The sequence below is a fragment of the Notamacropus eugenii genome, chromosome 3, assembly GCF_028372415.1.
Source record: "Notamacropus eugenii isolate mMacEug1 chromosome 3, mMacEug1.pri_v2, whole genome shotgun sequence".
In the NCBI taxonomy this organism is placed as follows: domain Eukaryota; kingdom Metazoa; phylum Chordata; class Mammalia; order Diprotodontia; family Macropodidae; genus Notamacropus; species Notamacropus eugenii.
The window spans coordinates 336,524,389-336,545,005 of record NC_092874.1 but is presented as its reverse complement, the minus strand read 5'-3'; the positions used below and the strand labels follow the sequence as shown (position 1 = coordinate 336,545,005).

Below are 20,617 nucleotides of genomic sequence, written 5' to 3'. Positions count from 1 at the left end.
GAGAAAATTTGAAATTCAAAATTTTGTGGAAGTGAATGTTGAAAACTGAAAATAAGTTTTAAAAAGTTTTAAAAAGTAAAAAAAACCAAATAGATGGTGTTAGCCTTGATAAGTGGTAGGCTACAGTTGCAGAATGGAGTATACATTTTCAGACACTGCTAACATGTAAATTGGTTTTGCTTTTTGTTTCAAGAAAGCAGGGAAATGACAACAGTGTTAAAAGAAAAATAAAACAAAACCCTTCAAAAAAACATTTGTTGAGAGAAGGAAAGAGATACCAGATGGTATGGGACCTAAACTGTCAAGGCTTTACCTAGTAGACACTAGTAAGGCACTGAAGATTTCTGAAGAGGAAAATGACATGCCTAGATGTAGGTGTCAGGAAGATTGGTCTAGCCACAATATGATCAGAGAGAATTGCTACTACAACTGCCCAGATGGATGATAATAAGTCACTCTATTAGGGGGATGGCAGAGGGACTAGAGAAATGGGGACAAATGTCATGAACATAAAACTGACAGAACTTAGTAGGTGAATGTCGGGAGGTCATTTCTCTAAAGCAATAATAATTCCAAAATAAAGCAAACTTATTCCTTCTATTTCTTATTGTTCAATCATTCAGTCATGTCCAACACTTTATAACCCCATGGATGCCAGGTCCTTCTATCCTCCACTATCTGCCAAAGTCTGTCCAAACTCAGTCGTTGCCTCCATCACACTATCTATCCAGTTCATGTTCTGCCATATGCTTCTCCTTTTATCTTCAATCGTTCCCAACACTGGTGTCTTTTCTAACGAGTATGGTCTTGTCATTATGCAGCCAAAGTATTTAAGCTTCTTGTCCTTCCAAAGAATAGTCTGAATTAATTTCTTTAAGTATTGACTGATTTGACCACCTTGCTGTCCAAGGGATTCTCAAAAGTCTTCTCCAGCACCATAATTTGAAAGCATCTATTCTGTGGGCGCTCAGCTTTCCTGATACTTCAACTCTCACAGCCACGCATTACTAGTAGAAAAACCATAGCTTTGACTATATGGACCTTTGTTGAAAAGGCAATGCCTCTGTTTTTCGGTTTGCTGTCCAGATTTGCCATAGTTTTCCTTCTGAGGAGTCTTTAAATTTCATGGCTACAGTCACTGTCTGCAGTATTCTTTTGAGCCCAAGAATATAAACTCTGGCCCTGCTTCTATTTCTTCTCCCTCTATAAATTGCTAGAAAATGAAGGGATTAGTTGCCATGATTTTAGGTTTTGTGTTTTTCTTTGTGTTTTTTTTTTTAATGCTAAGCTTGAAGTCAGCTTTTACACTCTTCTTTCACTCTCATAAGGCTTCTTAATTCTTATTCACTTTTTGCCTTCAGAGTGGTATCATGTGTATAGTTCAGATTGTTGATTTTTCTCCCAGTAATCTTAACTCCAGCTTTTGATTCATCCAGCCTGGCATTTAGCAAGATGTGTTCTGCATATAAATTAAATAAGGGGACAATATACAGCCTTGTCATACTCCTTTCCCCATCTTAAACCAACCAGTTATTCCATATTCAGTTCTAACCATTGCTTCTTGACCTGCATACAGGTTCCTCAGGGGACCAGTAAGATAATCTAATACTCATCTCTTTGAGGACCTGACACATTTTGTTGTGATCCACACAGTCAAAGACCTTATTAGTATAGTCAATTAAGCAGAAGCTGATGTTCTTTTCTGCAGTTCCTTTGCTTTCTCCATAATCCAGCAAATGTTGGCAATTTGGTCTCTAATTCCTCTGCCTCTCTGAAAACCAGCCTGCTCTTCTGGTAATTCTTGGTTCATATATTGCTGAAGCCTAGCTTGCAGAATTTTAAGCATAACCTTGCTGGAGTGTAAAATAAGCACTCTTTAGGACTGGGATATAAACTGATCTTTTCCAATACAGTAGCCACTGTTGAGTTTCCCAAATTTGCTGGCATCTTGAGTGCAACATTTGAACAGCATCATCTTTTAGGATTTTAAATAGCTCAGCTGGATTTCTATTACTTCTGCTATCCCATTGTTAACAATGCTTTCTAAGACCCAGTTGACTTCATTCTCCAAGATGTCTGACTAGATCAGTAACCACAGGATTGTGGCTATCAGTGATGTTAAGATCTACATATAGTTCCAGTATAGTTCTACATATTCTTGTCACCTCTTCTTAATTTCTTCTGCTTCTATTAAGTCCCTACCATTTTTGCCTTTCTATCACGCCCTTTTGTGCATGAAAACTTCCCTTGAGATCTCTAATTTTCTTGAAGAGATCTCTTATCTTTCCCATTCTATTGTTTTCCTCTATTTCTTTGTATTGCTCATTTAAGAAAACCTTATCTCTCCTTGTTATTCTCTGGAATTCTGCATTGTTAATATATCTTTCCCTTTCTCCTTTCCCTTTTACTTTCCTTCTTTCCTCAGCAATTTGTATAGCTCACCGTACAACCATTTGCTTTCTTGCTCTCCTTTTTCTTTGTAATTTTTTTGGTGCTGCTGTGGTTCCTGTGCAATACCGCAAACTTCCATCCATAGTCCTTCAGACACTCTAACAGATCTAATCCCTTCACCTATTATTATTATTTCCCTAATAGACCTCAAATTCCCCACAAGGCTATATGCCATTAGGGGGCAGTTAGGTTATGCAGTGGATAGAGCACCAGTGCAGAAGTCAGGAGGACTGGAGTTCAAGTCTCACCTCAAACACTTGACACTCAGTAGCTGTGTGACCTTGGGCAAGTCACCTAACCCCAACTGCCTCATCCTGGGTCATCTCCAGTCATCCTGATGAATATCTGGTCACTGGATTCAGATGACTCGGGAGGAGAAGTGAGGCTGGTGAGCTGCACAGCCCTCCCTCACTCAAAACAAAGTCAAGTGCAAGTCATGTCATTATTTCTCTGATGGCATGATCTTTGGCAATGAAGGATGAACACACACATGCCACTGGCAATTTTCTGTAAGCACAGCAGTAACCCATTGTTCTCTTAAGCTCCAAGGAAAATGCAAAAAGCATAGTTCACTTCACAAATTACAAAGCAAACATCCTTTAAGTAGTTTAATCCTATACCCTATTAAGAATGCTTTAAAAACTTTTGCTACAAATCATACCAAAATGCAAAGGGCCTATTAGAAGCCTATGACCAAGGGACAAAATATTTCTGGACCTAGTCCAGGGTTTAAGGCCTTATCAATTAGCTCCAGGGATGTGGATCAGAGAATCCACAACTATACTGAAGGAACCATTCAGACATCAAGCTGTTTCTCAGGCTATAAGATTCCTGGTCAAAAACACTGGTTTCAGAAGTCATCAAAGAATTCTGATGAGCTCAAAAGAACTGAAAATACATCAAAATATGGTCCATGTTTCTCACGAGATACTCTTTTTCTCATCCCCCCAACAAAGCCACTAGGATTTTCAAGGGTTTTTAAGAGCTCTAGCTAACATTTATAGAGTACTTACTATCTATCAAGCACCGCTAGGCACTTCACAATTATCACCTCATTTGACCAGTGCAACAACCCAAAGAGGTAAGTGCTCTGGTAATCTCCGTTTTACATATGAGGAAACTAAGGAAAACACAGTTTAAATGACTTGTCCAGGATCACACTGCTAATAAGTGTCTGAGGTCAAAGTTTAACTCCACTCTTCCTGACTCTAGGACTGGCACTCTATCCACTATGTCACCTACCGGCCCTCTAAACTTAGGTCAGGATCACTAAGTCCCCTAAAATCACCACAATCCTTAGCAACAGTTCTGGTGGTTTCGAGAATTTTGAAGACAGGTGCCCTTCAGCTTTACTGTACCCTCCAACCCAAGTTCCATCTTACCAGGCAGAGACTATAAGGCCCATTTCAGTGCAGCCTGAAAAGCACTGAAAAGTCATGTGGCCAACATTCTTACACCTGCCACACTACTGAGAATGCACATTACAATTATCATGCCCTATATGATATTGAAGAAAAACTTGGCTAACAGACAGTTCTTTGGCAGAAGTAAAGTATTTAATTTATTCATGTTTTCACTTTCAGCCAATTAATCAGCCAGTCAGCACATTTCTGCTTCTGATAAACCTGATTAAAGGTAGCTTAGATTCAAAGCTCCTTAAATTGATTTCTGGGGGGGCGGAGCCAAGATAGCGGAGTGAAAGCAAGGACTCACCTAAGCTCCTGGACAAACTCCTCTGGATATCTCTGAAAGGCGAATCTGACCAAACTTTGGAGGTGTGGAATCCAGTGGGTGACAGACTGACAGATTCGGAGCCCAGGTTAGACTGGACGGTCCATGGGAAGGATCTGTTCAGCGTGGGTAAGCCCCCAGCGCACAGCGCAGCGTGGTCAGCGCAGCAGGGCGGAAGGGACCTGAGAAGCCCGAGAGTGGCAGGCGAAACCAGCAGAGCAGGAGACAAGCCAAACCGAGCCGGTGAGAGCCGCTCAGTGCCAGATATCAGCGCAGCAGCCCGTGAAACCTCCAGCCTGAAGACTAAACTTCAGTAAGTCACCTACTTGAACTTCTGGGAGCCAGGATGGCGGAGTGATCAGTAAATGCTCTCTCCTCCCCCCTGATGACCGTGAAAGAACCATAAAATATTTCCCCAGATAAATCCTGGATCAGCGGGAACAGCAGAAGGGGGCAAATAGTCTCATAACACCAGAGGCTAGGAAAATAGCAAAGGGGGATTCTTCCTACTGTGGCGGAGGCGATCTGGAAGGACAGAAGACCCAGGGCAGAGAAAATTCGCACTGAGACCCAGGCAAGCCTCAGCACCGGGAGACGAGCGACAGGAGGGGCGGGAACACGCATTAGCATCTAGGCGTGCCCCAGCCTTCCAGGGGAAAAGGGAAGACAATAGGGAAGCTGGGATCACCATCCCCTGACCTTGCCTTTGCCTCAGGTCAGCTGAGGAGATCTCCTGAGACCAGACCACCCCTCCCACACACCTAACAAGCTAACCCCAGGGTTGATCTGGGAAACAAAAAACAAAAACCTCCTTTTAGCCTCAACACACATCAGATCAACACAAAGATCTGTACCTTCTGACTGAAAGAACCAGAAGCTACAACACTCAGCCAACATCATGAATCGGAAAAAGCAGACGAAAAGTGAAAAAACCATAGAATCTTTCTATGGGGATAAGGACCAAAACACAAACACCAAAGAGGTCAGAGCTGAGACTGTACTTCCATCTGAAACCTCAGAAGGGACTATGAATTTCTCGCAAGCACAACTAGATTACCTGGAACAGCTGAAGAAGGAAATAAAAGAAAAACTGGCCAATGATTTTAAAATTATAAAAAAAGAATTCACTGATGAGAACATCACTTTGAAAAGAAAAATTGAACAAATGGAAAAGGAAGTTCAAAAATTAACTGGAGAGAATAATTCCCTAAAAGGAAGAGCTAATCAAATGGAAAAGGAAACCCAAAACCTAATTGGGAAAATTGATCAAATGGAAAAGGAAACACAAAACCTAACTGGGAAAATTGGTCGAATAGAAAAAGAAGTACAAAAATTAAATGGAGAAAATAGCTCCTTAAAGGGAAAAATTGGTCAGATGGAAAAGGAGATGCAAAAGTTAACTGAAGAAAACAATACGATGAAGATTAGAATTGGGCAAGTAGAAACTAATGACTCAATGAGGCAACAAGAATCAGTCAAACAAAATCTAAAGAATGAAAAGATAGAAGAAAATGTAAAATATTTAATTGGAAAAACAACTGACCTGGAAAATAGATCCAGGAGAGAAAATCTAAGAATTATTGGCCTGCCAGAAACCCATGATGAAGAAAAGAGTCTGGACAATATCTTCCAGGAAATCATCAAGGAAAACTGCCCAGAAGTACTAGACTCAGAGGGCAAAATAGTCATCGAAAGAATCCACCGTTCCCCTCCCGAAAGGGATCCCAAACTCAAAACCCCAAGAAATATCGTTGCCAAATTCCAGAGCTATCAAGTGAAGGAGAAAATACTACAAGCAGCCAGAAAGAAACAATTCAAATATCAAGGACATACAGTCAGGATCATGCAGGACCTTGCAGCTTCTACATTAAAAGATCAAAAGAATTTGAACCCAATATTCCGTAAGGCAAAGGAGTTGGGACTTCAACCAAGGATCAACTACCCAGCAAAGTTCAGCATAACATTTCAGGCAAGGAGAAAGTCATTCAACGAAATAAGGGATTTCCAGAGCTTCCTGACCAAAACACCAGAACTCAATAGGCAATTTGATCTTCAAATGCAGGTCTCCAGAGAATCATAAAAAGGTAAACAGGGGGGAAAAAACAAAAACAAAAACTTGCTACTCAATTAGGGCAAACTGTTTACCTCCCTATAAGGGAAGATGATACCTGTTAATCTTGAGAACTGTGCAGTTATTATGATAAAAGGGATATATGTAGAGGGAACGGGTATAAAGTAAATGATGTCATGTCAAAAATATGATGTAAGTATGAGAAGGGATTGTAATAGGAGGTGTGAAAAGGGGGAAGCAGAAAATGGCAAATTATATCACAGGAAGAAGTACAAAACCATAGTAGAGGGAAGGAGGGGAGGGAGATGAGCATTGTTTGAGAGGTACTCTCATCTGATTTGTTTAAAGGAGGGAACAATAATCTTAAGTAGATAATCCTAACTAGCTTTATAGGTAGTAGGAGGGGAAGGGGGAAGAAAGGGGAGGGTGGCTAAAAGGGAGGAAAGAAGCAATAAGAGTAAAGGGGAGTAAAAGGGAGTGGGGCTAAAAGAAGGAGGGGAAGGCTGCAGGAGGAGGGGGAGAAAAGTAAATACCATTGAGGAGGGGAAGGAAGACGGGAGAGATAAAAGCACAAATGGTGGGAAAGAGGTTGGAGGGAAATACACAGATTGTAATCATAACTGTGAATGTGAATGGAATGAACTCTCCCATAAAACGGAGACAGATAGCATAATGGATTAAAAGCCATAATCCAACAATATGCTGCTTACAAGAAACACATTTGAAACGGGGGGATACACATAGGATAAAGGTCAAAGGATGGAGCAGAATATATTGTGCTTTAGCTCATGTAAGAAAGGCAGGAGTAGCCATCTTAATCTCAGACAAAGCAAAAGCAGAAATAGACCTAATCAAAAGGGATAAGGATGGAAACTATATCCTGCTAAAAGGCACCATAGACAATGAAGCAATATCATTACTAAACATGTATGCTCCAAGTGGTATAGCATCCAGATTCTTAGAGGAGAGGTTGGGGGAGTTGAAGGAAGAAATTGATAGCAAAACTATACTAGTGGGGGACCTCAACCTCCCCCTCTCTGAACTCGATAAATCTAACCTCAAAATAAACAAGAAAGAGGTTAAGGAGGTAAATAAAACTCTGGATAAGGTAGATATGATAGATCTGTGGAGAAAATTAAATGGGAATAGAAAGGAATATACCTTTTTCTCAGCGGTACATGGAACATTTACAAAAATTGACCATGTACTAGGACATAAAAATCTCACAATCCAGTGCAGAAAGGTAGAGATAATCAATGCATCCTTTTCAGATCATAATGCATTAAAAATTACATGTAATAAAAGGCCATGGAAAGAGAAACCAAAAATCAATTGGAAACTAAATAATCTAATACTAAAGAAGGGTTGGGTTAAAGAAGAAATCATAGAAACAATCAACAATTTCATTCAAGAGAATGATAATAAGGAGACAACATACCAAATCTTATGGGATACTGCAAAAGCAGTTATTAGGGGAAGTTTTATATCTCTGAATGCTTACATAAATAAAATAGAGAAAGAGGAGATCAATGACTTAGGCTTGCAGTTGAAAAAGCTAGAAAAAGAACAAATTGAAAATCCCCAAGTAAATACCAAATTAGAAATACTGAAAACCAAAGGAGAGATTAATAAAATTGAAATTAAGAAAACTATTGAATTAATAAATAAAACCAATAGTTGGTTTTATGAAAAAACTAATAAAATTGATAAACCTTTGGTCAATCTGATTAAAAAAAAGAAAGAAGAAAATCAAATTACTAATATTAAAAATGAAAGGGGTGAACTCACCTCCAATGAGGAGGAAATTAAAACAATAATTAGAAACTACTTTGCCCAACTTTATGCCCACAAATTCGATAATCTAAATGAGATGGATGAATATTTTAAAAAATACAAATTGCCCAGATTAACAGAAGAGGAAATTGAATACTTAAACAACCCCATCTCAGAAAAAGAAATTGAACAAGCCATCAATGAACTCCCTAGGAAAAAATCTCCAGGGCCAGATGGATTCACAAGTGAATTCTATCAAACATTTAAAGAACAGTTAATTCCAATACTACATACATTATTCTTGAAAATTGGGGAAGAAGGAGTCCTCCCAAATTCTTTCTATGATACAAATATGGTTTTGATACCCAAACCAGGAAGAGACAAAACAGAGAAAGAAAATTATAGACCAATTTCCCTAATGAATATAGATGCAAAAATTTTAAATAAGATTTTAGCAAAACGAATACAGCATCTTATCACGAGATTAATACATTATGATCAGGTAGGATTCATACCAGGATTACAGGGCTGGTTCAACATTAGGAAAACTATTAGCATTATCGATCACATCAACAACAAAGCTAACAAAAAAATAAAAAAAATGATTATCTCAATAGATGCAGAAAAGGCTTTTGACAAAATACAACACCCATTCCTACTAAAAACACTGGAGAACGTAGGAATAAAGGGAACTTTCCATAAAATAATAAGCAGTATCTATCTAAAACCTTCAGCAAGCATTATATGCAATGGGGATAAGCTAGATGCATTCCCAGTAAGATCAGGGGTGAAACAAGGTTGTCCATTATCACCACTATTATTCAATATGGTACTAGAAATGTTAGCTGTAGCAATTAGACAAGATAAAGATATTCAAGGAATCAGAATAGCCAAAGAATAAACTAAGTTATCACTCTCTGCAGATGATATGATGATTTACCTAGAGAATCCCAGAGATTCAAGTAAAAAATTACTTGAATTAATAAACAACTTTGGCAAAGTTGCAGGTTACAAAATAAACCCACACAAATCTTCTGCGTTCCTATATATTAGCAACAAAGTCCAACAGCAAGAGATAGAAAGAGAAATCCCATTTAAAGCTAGGGTAGACACTATAAAATACTTAGGAGTCTACCTGCCAAAACAAACCCAGGGATTATATGAACACAATTACAAGACACTTTTTGCACAAATAAAGTCAGATTTAAGTAAGTGGAACAACATTAGTTGCTCATGGGTAGGCCGTGCTAATATAATAAAATGACAATTCTACCTAAATTAATATACTTATTTAGTGCCATACCAATTAAACTATCAGACAATTATTTTCTAGAGCTGGATAAAATAATATCAAAATTCATTTGGAAAAACAAAAGGTCCAGAATATCAAAGGGACTAATGAAAAGAAATGCTTGGGAAGGTGGCCTAGCGCTACCAGACCTCAAACTGTACTATAAAGCAGCAATTATCAAAACCACTTGGTATTGGCTAAGAAACAGAGAGGTAGACAAGTGGAATAGACTTGGCACTCAAGATGCAGTAGGCAAGGAATATAGCAACCTTCTGTTTGATAAACCCAAAGACCCCAGCTTCTGGGATAAGAACTCATTGTTTGACAAAAATTGCTGGGAAAACTGGATAACAGTGTGGCGGAAATTAGGCATAGACCCATACCTGACACCGTACACAAGAATAAAGTCCAAATGGGTACATGATTTAGGTATAAAGATTGATACCATGAATAAACTGGATAAGCAAGGAATAGTGTATTTATCAGATCTATGGAGAAGGGAAGAATTCTTTACTAAAGGAGAGATAGAAAGCATTATGAAATGCAAAATGGATAACTTTGATTACATTAAACTGAGAAGTTTTTGCACAACCAAACCCAATGCAACCAAAATCCAGAGGGATATAGTAAATTGGGAAAGAATTTTTACAGCTAAGCTCGGGGATAAAGGCCTCATTTCTAGAATATATAGAGAACTGACTCAAATGTATAATCATACAAGTCATTCCCCAATTGATAAATGGTCAAAGGCAATTTTCAGAGGAAGAAATTAAAGATATCTATAATCATATGAAAAAATGCTCTAAATCACTATTGATTAGAGAGATGCAAATCAAAACAACTCTGAGGTACCACATCACACCTATAAGATTGGCAAACATGACAGAACAAGAAAATGATAAATGCTGGAGAGGATGTGGGAGAGTTGGAACACTAATTCATTGTTGGTGGAGCTGCGAGCGCATCCAACCATTCTGGAGAGCAATTTGGAACTATGCCCAAAGGGCTACAAAAATGTGCATACCCTTTGACCCAGTAATATCACTACTAGGACTATATCCCCAAGAGATCATAAAAATGGGAAAGGGTCCCACATGTACAAAAATATTTATAGCAGCACTCTATGTAGTTGCCAAAAACTGGAAGTCAAGGGGATGTCCATCAATTGGGGAATGGCTGAATAAATTATGGTATATGAATGTAATGGAGTACTATTGTGCCATAAGAAATGATGAACAAGAAGACTTCAGAGAGGCCTGGAAGGACTTATATGACCTGATGCTGAGTGAAAGGAGCAGAACCAGGAGAACTTTGTGCACAGCAACGACCACAGTGTGCGAGAGTTTTTTCTGGTAGACTTGGAATTTTGTAATAACGCAAGAACTTCTTATAAAGAAAAAAAAAAAAATCCCAAAGGTGGTTCTTAAGGCAAAATGCCTTCCACACTCAGAGAAAGAAATATGGAAGTCATTCACAAAATGTAGCAGATCATGTTTGTGTATGTGCATGTGTTTGTGTATCATGTTTTGATTTGTTATATGATTTCTTTCATTCATTTATTTTAGTCTGACTATATAGCATGACTATAGTGAAAATATACTCAATAGGAAAGTATATGTAGAACCTATACAGAATTGTATGCAGTCATGGGGAGGGAGGGGGGTAGTGGGGGGTAGGTGTGGGGGGAATAAAATCTCAATTGTATGGCATTGATTGTTAAACATTAAAAAATAATAAAAAAAAATTGATTTCTGGATCAACAGTTAAGACACGTTTATTACCTTTTCCTGGAGAATGTCCATCTGTTTCAAGCCAAAGTCATTCCTCATCTCTCTACTCTCCCTTTTATTGAGAAGGAAATTAAATTGATTGGAATCTGACACCAAAGGAACTCAGAAACTGCAAAATAAATATGCCCAAAATGCTAGACATACAACCTTGATGAGAGCCATGATGAAGGGCAAGGAGAGCACACACTATTACCCATGGTTTCCTTCCTCTGTCTCACCTAGAAAATATCCCTCATTATAAGGACACTGGGCTTTACCAGGTAGCCCAGTAGATAAAACACCAGGTCTGGAGTCAGGAAGACCTAAGTTCAAATCTGGCTTCAGACACTCATTAGCTGTTTGACCAAGGGTAAGTAACTTAACTGTTTCCCTCGGTTTTCCTCAACTGTAAAAAATAAGCTAGAAAAGAAAACGGCCAACCACTCCTGTATCTTTGCCTAAAAGCCCCTGGAGTCACCCAAAATCAAACATGACTGAACCAACTAAACAATAACAATAAGGAAACTCAATAAACTGCATTACAAAATAGCAATTCATGAAATAAGAAATTCATTTCTTACCTATTCCTTGAAAACTTCAAGTTACAAAATGACAGGTTCCATTTTAATCAGTCTTGACCCTGAAACACTAGCACCTTATTCTGATCAAAGCAAGGTCAGATTTAAAAGCTGCCAAAAGAACAGTGACTTGAGTGGATAACTCCTTCCTATCACCACTATAACTTCAACTAACAAAAAGAATCAGGAAAGCAGTGACATGTGTTCTGAATGTTAGTACTTCTCAACACACTAAGAGGCTATTTACTTGTCTTGCTCATAAGGTAAAAAAGGCATTTTATGAGGATGCTCAAGACCAAGAGTCTTTCTCCATGCTGACCTCATGCATTGTTATTCAAGCCTTAACCACTCCTACCAGCAGGCAGAGTGACCAATGTTGGGCTTCTCCTGTGACAGCTGTCTACACACCAAGGACAGGATAAACAAGGACAAAAAAAGGCAGACAACAGCATAAGCTGCTTCTCTGTCTAACTGTGACTATTATGCTACCTCTGCTATTTTACAGGAGAAGCAGTGAGGGGTATGTAGAGAGCAGTAAAAATTACCAATAGCAGTAAAACATCTGCTTCTGTCACTGAAATAGTGCTGCTGCCATTCTCATCTATTTAGGAATATACCTCTAATTTTACAATAAAAGTCAATGGAAAATAAGATTCTCTTTATACAAAATTCTGAGCAACTTTTATGAACTGTCTCTAGGATCATAGCTCTGGAGCTAGAAGGACATCTAATACAATCTTCTCATTTAAAGAAGAAGAAACTGATTCCCAGAGAGGATCAGTGACTTGTCCAAGGTAGTATGCATCAAAGTGGAGAGTTGAACCATACAGGCCCTCTGATTACAGACTCAATGCTCTTTCTACTGGGCTACCTGCTGAGGGATAACTACATCCTCAGTTGCATAAAGCATCTTCCCGCTGATTGTAAAAGCAATAGTTCTCAAATATGCTTGGCCTGTGAGTCACTTCTTAGGTCAAACAAGCCCTAAATAAATTTAGTCCAACTGCTTACTAGCACCAAAAATCATCAAAATGAATGTGTTTATGACCAAGACCCAGATAGTCCATATCTCTGAGCATCAACTCTAAAGCCTTTGATCATGCTATAAATAATAAGAAGAGTACCATTACTGCCAGTGATTAAAAAAGCATCATTATATAATAAGTATTGCCAACTGGTAATAAGTAGTATTGTAATAGTAAGTAAAGAGTACTAATTACTATTACTTGTATATAATAATGAATAATTGCATAAAGATATTGCATCAAATAAAAACACACTGTCACATTATAAACATTAAGATAAGAAACAAATACTCTTGTGAGAGTAGTTTTCTGCTCTTTCAGTAACACAGATGCTTCTAAAACTGCCATTTTAGTTTTAGAAAACCAATGAGTTACAAAAGATTCCCATTTGTTTTGTAAATCTTCCCTCATTGTGAAAATGAATATACTGAAATACTTCCTACTAAATAAATGAAGTAACAATAATGGTTTTGTTTTCAATGAACAGCCTAATGTCAATATCCCATTACGGCATTTACTACATTTCTAATGTTTTTTATCTATTTTGGGACTTCACTGAGTAGGAGTGCTTTATATCTAAATATTTGTCTCCACTATTCAAGCAGATTTCAGATTCTCTCTAATACTATTCAGTATTTATATAAGGAATCAATAAATTGTTTATCTAATCCTGTTGCTATCTATTGTCTCAGCATTAGGACTAATAAGTATGTTAAAAACGGCTCTGCAGAACCAGGAGAACATTATACACAATAACAGCCACAGTGTGCAAGGACTCTTTCTGATGAACTAAGCCCTTCAAAGCAATGCAAGGACCTAAAACATTCCCAAAATCTCTTGAGGCAAAATGCCATCCACATCCAGAGAAAGAACTATGGAATCAGAATGCAGAATGAAGCAGACTCTTTTTTCTTGTGTTATGTTTTGTTTTGGTTTTTTCTCATCTTTTCTCTCATTCGCTTTAATTCTTCTATGCAACATGACCAATGTGAAAATGTGTATAATAAGAATGTATGTGTAGAACTCATATAAGATTGCGTGCCATCTCGGGGAGGGAGGAGAAAGGGAGGGGCAGAATATTTAAGACTTATGGAAGTGATTGTTGAAAACTGAAAACAAATTAATTAAATTTTTAAAAAAAGAAAATGGTTCTGTCTGTATGAGATTCACTTTTTTTTTTAATGCAATATAATATCTTTCCTAGTACAAGTATTAATACGATTACCTGAAGCACAAGTAAGTCAAGGGACAATATAAAATTGAGAAATCCTTAGAAATGTTCCTGAAAAACAAGCTTTTATACCAGAAAAAAAGATGTAGAGGTTTGCTGAAAAACATCTATTACATTTCTGAGCTTCTTAGGACACAAGTGTCACTGAAGGAATAAGAAGACTGGAGAGGCAGAAGAGGGCCGGGTTGTAAAGAGTTTTAAATGCCAAACCCAAATCCTAGTAGTTATGTCCAGCCCCCCAGGTCACTCTCCCTCCTTTATTAAGGGGCAGATTTATTAAAGACTGGCTCACAGTACTCCTTTTCCTCTGTCCCTATACTTACGGATTAGCCTACAAGGGCAGGAAAAGTTTAATTTTTGTCCTTATATCCCTAGCACCTGGTATACTTACAATTGATAATTACCAGCAGAACTGAATAAAATGACTTGGCCATGGTCGCTGACCCAGCTCATTCTGGACTTTTTTATCCCTCACCTAGACCACTGCAATGGCCTCCTCACTAGTCACCCTTGTACCAAGCATGACCTGTAGTAGAGGTGCCAAACACCCAGACCACAGCCCATGACCCACAACGCTCCTGAATGCAGCCTGAACCAGAATAAAATGGAATTGGGAAATATTTAACAAAATAAATAAAATATATGATATTACCTTTAAAAACTAAGCCAATATGTGGTCTGAAGGAATCTCTACATAACAGTGTCTTCCATTTCTATTTGAGTTTGACTCAAACAGCTGCACTATAGGATCAAATGTGAAATACTCTCTTTCATTTTCAAAGCTCCTCACAATCTGCTGCCTGTCTTTGTTCCACGTTCTTGGGGTGCCAGCACACTTACATGCCATCTTCGGTCTCTGTATGTTTGTGGTGGCTTGGCCTCTCTTCATGCCTGGGATGCTCTCCCTTCTCACATCTATCTGTCAGAATTCCTGGCTTCCTTCAAGACTCAGAGGAAATGGCACCTTTTTCAGAAGGTCTTTCCTAGTCCCCTCAGCACTTAACTCTGTCTGTATCTTGTATGTTCTTATAAGAACATTTGTTATTTATATATCTCACATATATGTACATATACCTATATGTCTCCCCCAATAAAATGGATGCCCCTTGAAGAAATGGATGGTTTTTGGTTTTGTTATATCCCAGCAGTGTTCCTGGAACATATTAAAAGTTTAATAAATGCCTGTTGGCTTACTGTTTCATAAAACAAAAGTTCTTCAGAAATACTATATTAGAATGCTACAGAATCAGGATTAGTTAAATATCATTCTTTTGGAGACAATAAAAGAAGAGCTGCTAAAGGAGGTGATTTTTTTTTTTTCAAAGCTGCTCAGGGCTTTGGTTTAAGGAAGCCAGAGTACTTCTGAGAAGCAGAAAGATATTTTTATCTCACTAACCTGCAATAATGATAAACCCAAAACATAAAGGGGAAAATATAACCACAAGAAGAAAGAAAGTCGACCAATAAAATAGAATAGGGACTAAATAAATTATGTCCATAAAAGTAAATGAGATTATGGAAGTGATCACAGTATGTTTTTGCAAAGGAAAGATACAAAGAACAAAGGCTGAGCTGTGCCCAGATCCTAAGGAGGGGAGGACATGGGGAGGAGAGGACAGGGACAGGCAAGTCAAATAAAGTACTTTCGATAACACCATAATTAGCCCATTGGTTAATGTGCAGTGCAAATTATTTCTAAAAATGATTTAGTCAAGAAAAAGCTAAGCAATTTAAAGTTCTACTGTATATTCATAGAGCACTTTCCACCAAGCAGATATATATCACTTTAGGGAAGGCAGCTGAGACATAACCTTTCATACAGAGGGAAATTGAAGCCCAAAGAGGTTAAGTACTTGGGTATGTGCCAGTTGCAACTAGGCCCTACAAGTCCAGTGCAACTTTGTGCTGTATCTTGCTGCCTCTGATGCTAAATTTCTATCAAGTCATAATTCTGTGAGATTAGAGATACTGACTATATTGTATCCCTGATTCTACCCAGAAAGGTAGAGATGCCAGGTCTGTGCTAAGAGCAGAAGATAGAAATAGAAGCCAAAAAAAGAGAAAGCCTCATACCTTACAGAACTTACACTCTAATGAGAAAAGACCACACACAAGAGAGGGGGGAGGTGGGGTGGAAGAATAAGAAGTATCTAGTTAGAAGGATCCTTGGAAGGATGAAGCATGGCCAGTGTTTGGCCATCCCCAAAACAAAAATAAAAAACTCTCCAATGGGAGTAGGGGGCCATCATGGCAGAAGGATATTATAAAGTGAAAAGGTCCCAGGCACTGAAGGAAGTTCCAGGGTGAGAGGGTACATACAAAAAAGATTCTTAACTTGACAAGACAAACCAATAATTCAAGACTTATCAGGCCTAAAAATCTGGCTTCCAGGATTCGTGATACAATTCTTAGAAATCATCAAATTTTGACCAATAATGAGAACTAAAAAGACTGCATGAAAGCACTACAATTTGTGGCTCTTTACACTAATCTTGGGAAGAAACAGACCCACACCTTTCTTCTCTCTGTGCTCTTTAGGTAATTTTTCCAAAGCTGTTAAGGACTGTGGTCTCCCAAAGAAGATAAATATTCCCATACATCAGGATACGTATGAAATGTCCAGTTAAGCTTTAGCCATATGTTCAGGGACATCATCTATATAATTTACAGTAAAGCAGACTATACACATACTGCATATTTTATAGAGAATTTTTAAAGAAAACATTTAGTCAGTCAATAAGCATTTATTAAACACCATATATGGGCCAGGCACTATGCTAAGTGCAAGGGATATAAAGAAAGGGATATAAAGACCAAAAAACATGGTCTCTGCTCTCAAAGAGTTCACATTCTAATGGGAAAGAGAAAATACATAAAATTATAAATATAAGATACGTACAGTGGAAATGGAAGATAATCTCACAAGAGAAGGCACAAGCAGTGGACAAGCTGGGGAAAGGCCTCCTACAAAAGGTTTGAAATCATGTTTTTTTCAAGTGTTCAATTTACACATACTTCAATATAATATGTGTATATATGTGGGTATACATGAGAAATGGCATACTGCACACAAAGAGTCATTTAAATTTTAACTTAACAAGAACCAGCTCTCAAAAAAAGAATTAATTTTGTGACTACAGAAAAGTTATTTCACCTCTCTGACAGTCTGCAAGAGTCATATTCTATCTGGGACAAATAGATAAACCATTAGAAGGCCATATTAGGCTCTACTTTCAAAAATCACACAAAAATATTCAGCCCTGCAATAAGAATCTTAATAACAACAGCATGTATCCTCTACACCTGTATCTTTTAGTCCCTGAAAAGATTCATTTGTCAAATGATCTTTATTGTGCATAAAAATCTGTCCTCCAAAGTGGTCTAAATACGTCCCTTTGGGACAACCTAAAGGACCCTGAAGCAGACAGTATCTTTATTTAAGTCAGGTTTCTTACTCCTAAGAGTTCCATTCATTATCTGTTGTGAGAAAATGTTGCTTTCACTCCAATTTTTTTCAACTATGGCAGTACATTTCATCAGACTAAGTAAAATTAGGCTTAATTAAAAAGTAAGTTATAGTAGTATCTATGGAAATTGATTTTATTTTTTCACTCATACAAAGGACAATACATGATTTTTTTCTCTTATCTAAATATATAAACATAATTTCATAATTTATTATTTGCTTTTAAGTAAAATCTGTCAATGCTTTGAATCATAGGATCAAGGACACAGAACTGGAAGAAGCCTTTGTGGTTATCTAATCCAACTCCCTCATCTTACAAATGGGGAAATCAAGCCCCTGAAATAGAAAGAAACATGCCTGTCAAACCCAGGTGCTTTATCTCCAAAGCCAGTGACATTTCTACAAGACTACATTACTTCTGTAAACTTCTTCTCTCTAAAAATGTTATAAAAATGTCAGGAAACTTGAAGTCAAGTGAATAATAGTACCTTTTGGGGAGCCAAAATCCTCTGTCTGAACTTTTCGACTGTATCTTGACCCATACTAGCCCAAGCACTGGCAAATGCTTCAGCTTTGTCTTGACTGAGATGAACATTCTCTAATTGTTGTTGCAGAACTACTGGTTTCACATTGTGATAAACAGCCTGTGAAAGAAAAGAAAAAATATATATAGCGCCATGCATCTTCAATACATTTAAACATTAGGAGAACAGTACTCCATCGATTACCCCAAAAGCACTTTTCTGGTTTTTAAGGGTTTTTTAAATTATTATTTCATATTGCTACTAAACCAAATTCTTCTAAAGAATAGTTTACAGAGCCTCAGGTTGGACAGAAAGTTGTTGGAAACATGGAAAAGTCAAGATTAAAATGTTTTTTGTGCCTGAAGGTTTATATGTCCTAAATATATTAGATATTTGTATAACCTCCTTCTTGTCTTTGACTACATAAATTTACTTTTCCTACCTAGTGAGCATTCCCTAGCTACAATTTAAATCAATTAAGTACCTACTGACTTCTCTATTAGGTAGAGATTGGAGAGGAGAATTTCAAAGTATAAATATAAGGCTAGAAAGCAAAGCTAAAGTATATGAAAGCAAAGAAACATCAGGTAAGGGGGGAATAATATGAAACAAAGGAAGAACAGGTATGATTACAAGTACAACAGGAACTTAGGTGGGTCAAAGATTTGTATGGACTAAAGTACACAGAGAAGGTGTCAAGAATGAGGCGGAATGTGAGTGGACCTTGAAAGGCAGGGAAAAAGAGACAATATGTTGGACATTTCTGGGGAGTTTGGTGGAGGGAGGCTCAGAGAGGTCACATGAGCAAAAATTCAGAGTATTTATTTTAGGCGTCCTTTTCCTTAAATTTTACTTTATCTTCCTACTGGAAAAAAATTCCAGATTATTTCTTCGTTTACTCTTTCAGATCTGGCTAGCTGAAAACAACACATCCAAATATATAACTTTCTCACCTTGACTTATTTACTAATCTTTAACATCAAAATAAAAAATCTTCATGTATTTGACTAAATAATCTTAAAATACCTACTTACTATTATCTTTGTTTTGAATAATATGAAAAGCAACTCAAGAAAATCCTACATTATTCTATGGATAAACATTAATATACATAAATATGTGTTTCCTTCGCTTAAATGCTCACTTCTATCACTTCTGGAGACAAAGCAGACAAACACAATACCAAGGTTTTTGCTACTGCTTTTGCTAATGAAATATGAAGTTAGGTGAATAGAGAACAAAGACTGTGTCCCCTTAACGTACCTTTCCTTCTGAATCAAATTCAGTTTCATTCTAAACCAAAGAGGATCTTGGCATTGTCATTTCCCTAGAAGCTTTCAGAAATTATCTGGGACTATCTCAGGCTTTGATCTGGAGGGTGGAATCAAGTGCTTAAAGAAACACATAGTCTGTAGAAAGCACTGAAAACAAAACAACAATAAAACAAAGCACACAGTCTAGGGGAGGCAGATGGAGAAGCAGTGGATCTCAGTATTTCAGCAGCAGCAGCAATAAGGTAACACCCACCAAGATTGAATAATCTGAGATGAAAAGAATTAGCTTCATGAGGTTAAGTAGGAAAAAGGAGAAAGAACAAGGAGAACCAAGCTACAGCAAAGAGAGAGATCAGGGCAGGACACTGTGGCTGACCCTCTCATACAGGACTGAGGGAAATTCCAAGAAAAGATCTGCTTACCCAACTTTTTCCCGCAGTGCTTACTCATTGACAGATACTGTTAGCATACTCGGCTTCCTTTTTACTGAAATGTCTCAATCATAAAGAGGCCATAGTATAACTAGAGATAAATACAAGTTTAAATTAAGGCAAAGAGCCAAAGCTCGACCTAAACGTTGGGAATTTTCCTTCTGAGTAATTGTGACTGTATTCTCAACATTTCACTCTCCTCAAAGCAGGAGAGACTGATGTGAACTGAAGGGCCATTATTCAGTCCAATTAAAAAAAAATAATCTAAATTGAGGAAGAGACTATGGCTGATTAATGCCCCACAGACAAAGAAGACAAGTAGGAAAGGGTGCTGCCACTCACCCTGCTCAACAGATACTCAAAGATGTTACAGGTAAGCTTTCAGCTCTAACTGGATAATCCCAGAGTCTGAAACAGTGCTGAGATCTGCACCCAGATAGGGGTCAGAAAGAAGACTTAATCTTGGCACAGCAACACTCAGTCTAAGCCAGGCTTTTGTTAACTAGATGGGATATGATTAAAAATACTGTCCAGTGACCCTTATTTGAGAGATGTTCTGATCTAACGAAGACATGAGTCAAAAAATGGGAAAAGGCAACAAGGACCAACCAAGATTGCAGGTCCAGCTGTCACTGGGCACCTGGCAGAGGAATACCTCTGAGAATGCATGGGCATCAGTCAGCACTGGAGACCACAACGGAACAAGGCAATGGGCCCAGCAGAGATGCCAACCCAATGGAGAGAAGACCCAACGCAAGCAAAGCAATGAGATCACCAAAGGACTTTACATTACTGTGAGGGAGCAGGGCCCATGAGAGCTGTGTGGTGATACTGCCAGCAGACACTGGGGAACTTGAAGCTTCAAAGGCAAGAGCTGCCCCCAAGTCATGCTACCAAAGATTCGGAGCTGAAAAGGAACTCAGGGGTCATCTAGTTCAAATCCTTCATTTTACATATGAGGAAACTGTAACCCAAGGTCACACAGATAGTAAGCATCAGAGG

The 20,617-nt window shown here is 37.9% G+C and overlaps 1 protein-coding gene across 4 annotated transcripts in view; it reads right to left on the bottom strand.

Annotated features, from left to right (window-relative positions):
• Positions 1-20,617, bottom strand: part of COMMD10 (COMM domain containing 10) — a 221,068-nt gene that overhangs the window by 188,985 nt on the left and 11,466 nt on the right. For all 4 annotated transcript variants that reach the window (XR_011964407.1, XM_072597116.1, XM_072597118.1 and 1 more), the window contains one exon: positions 17,875-18,030. Coding sequence is in view for 3 of the 4 variants with exons in the window: in XM_072597116.1 (XP_072453217.1) it covers positions 17,875-18,030 (156 nt within the window). In the remaining variant the exon portion in view is untranslated. The remainder of the gene's footprint in view (positions 1-17,874; positions 18,031-20,617) is intronic.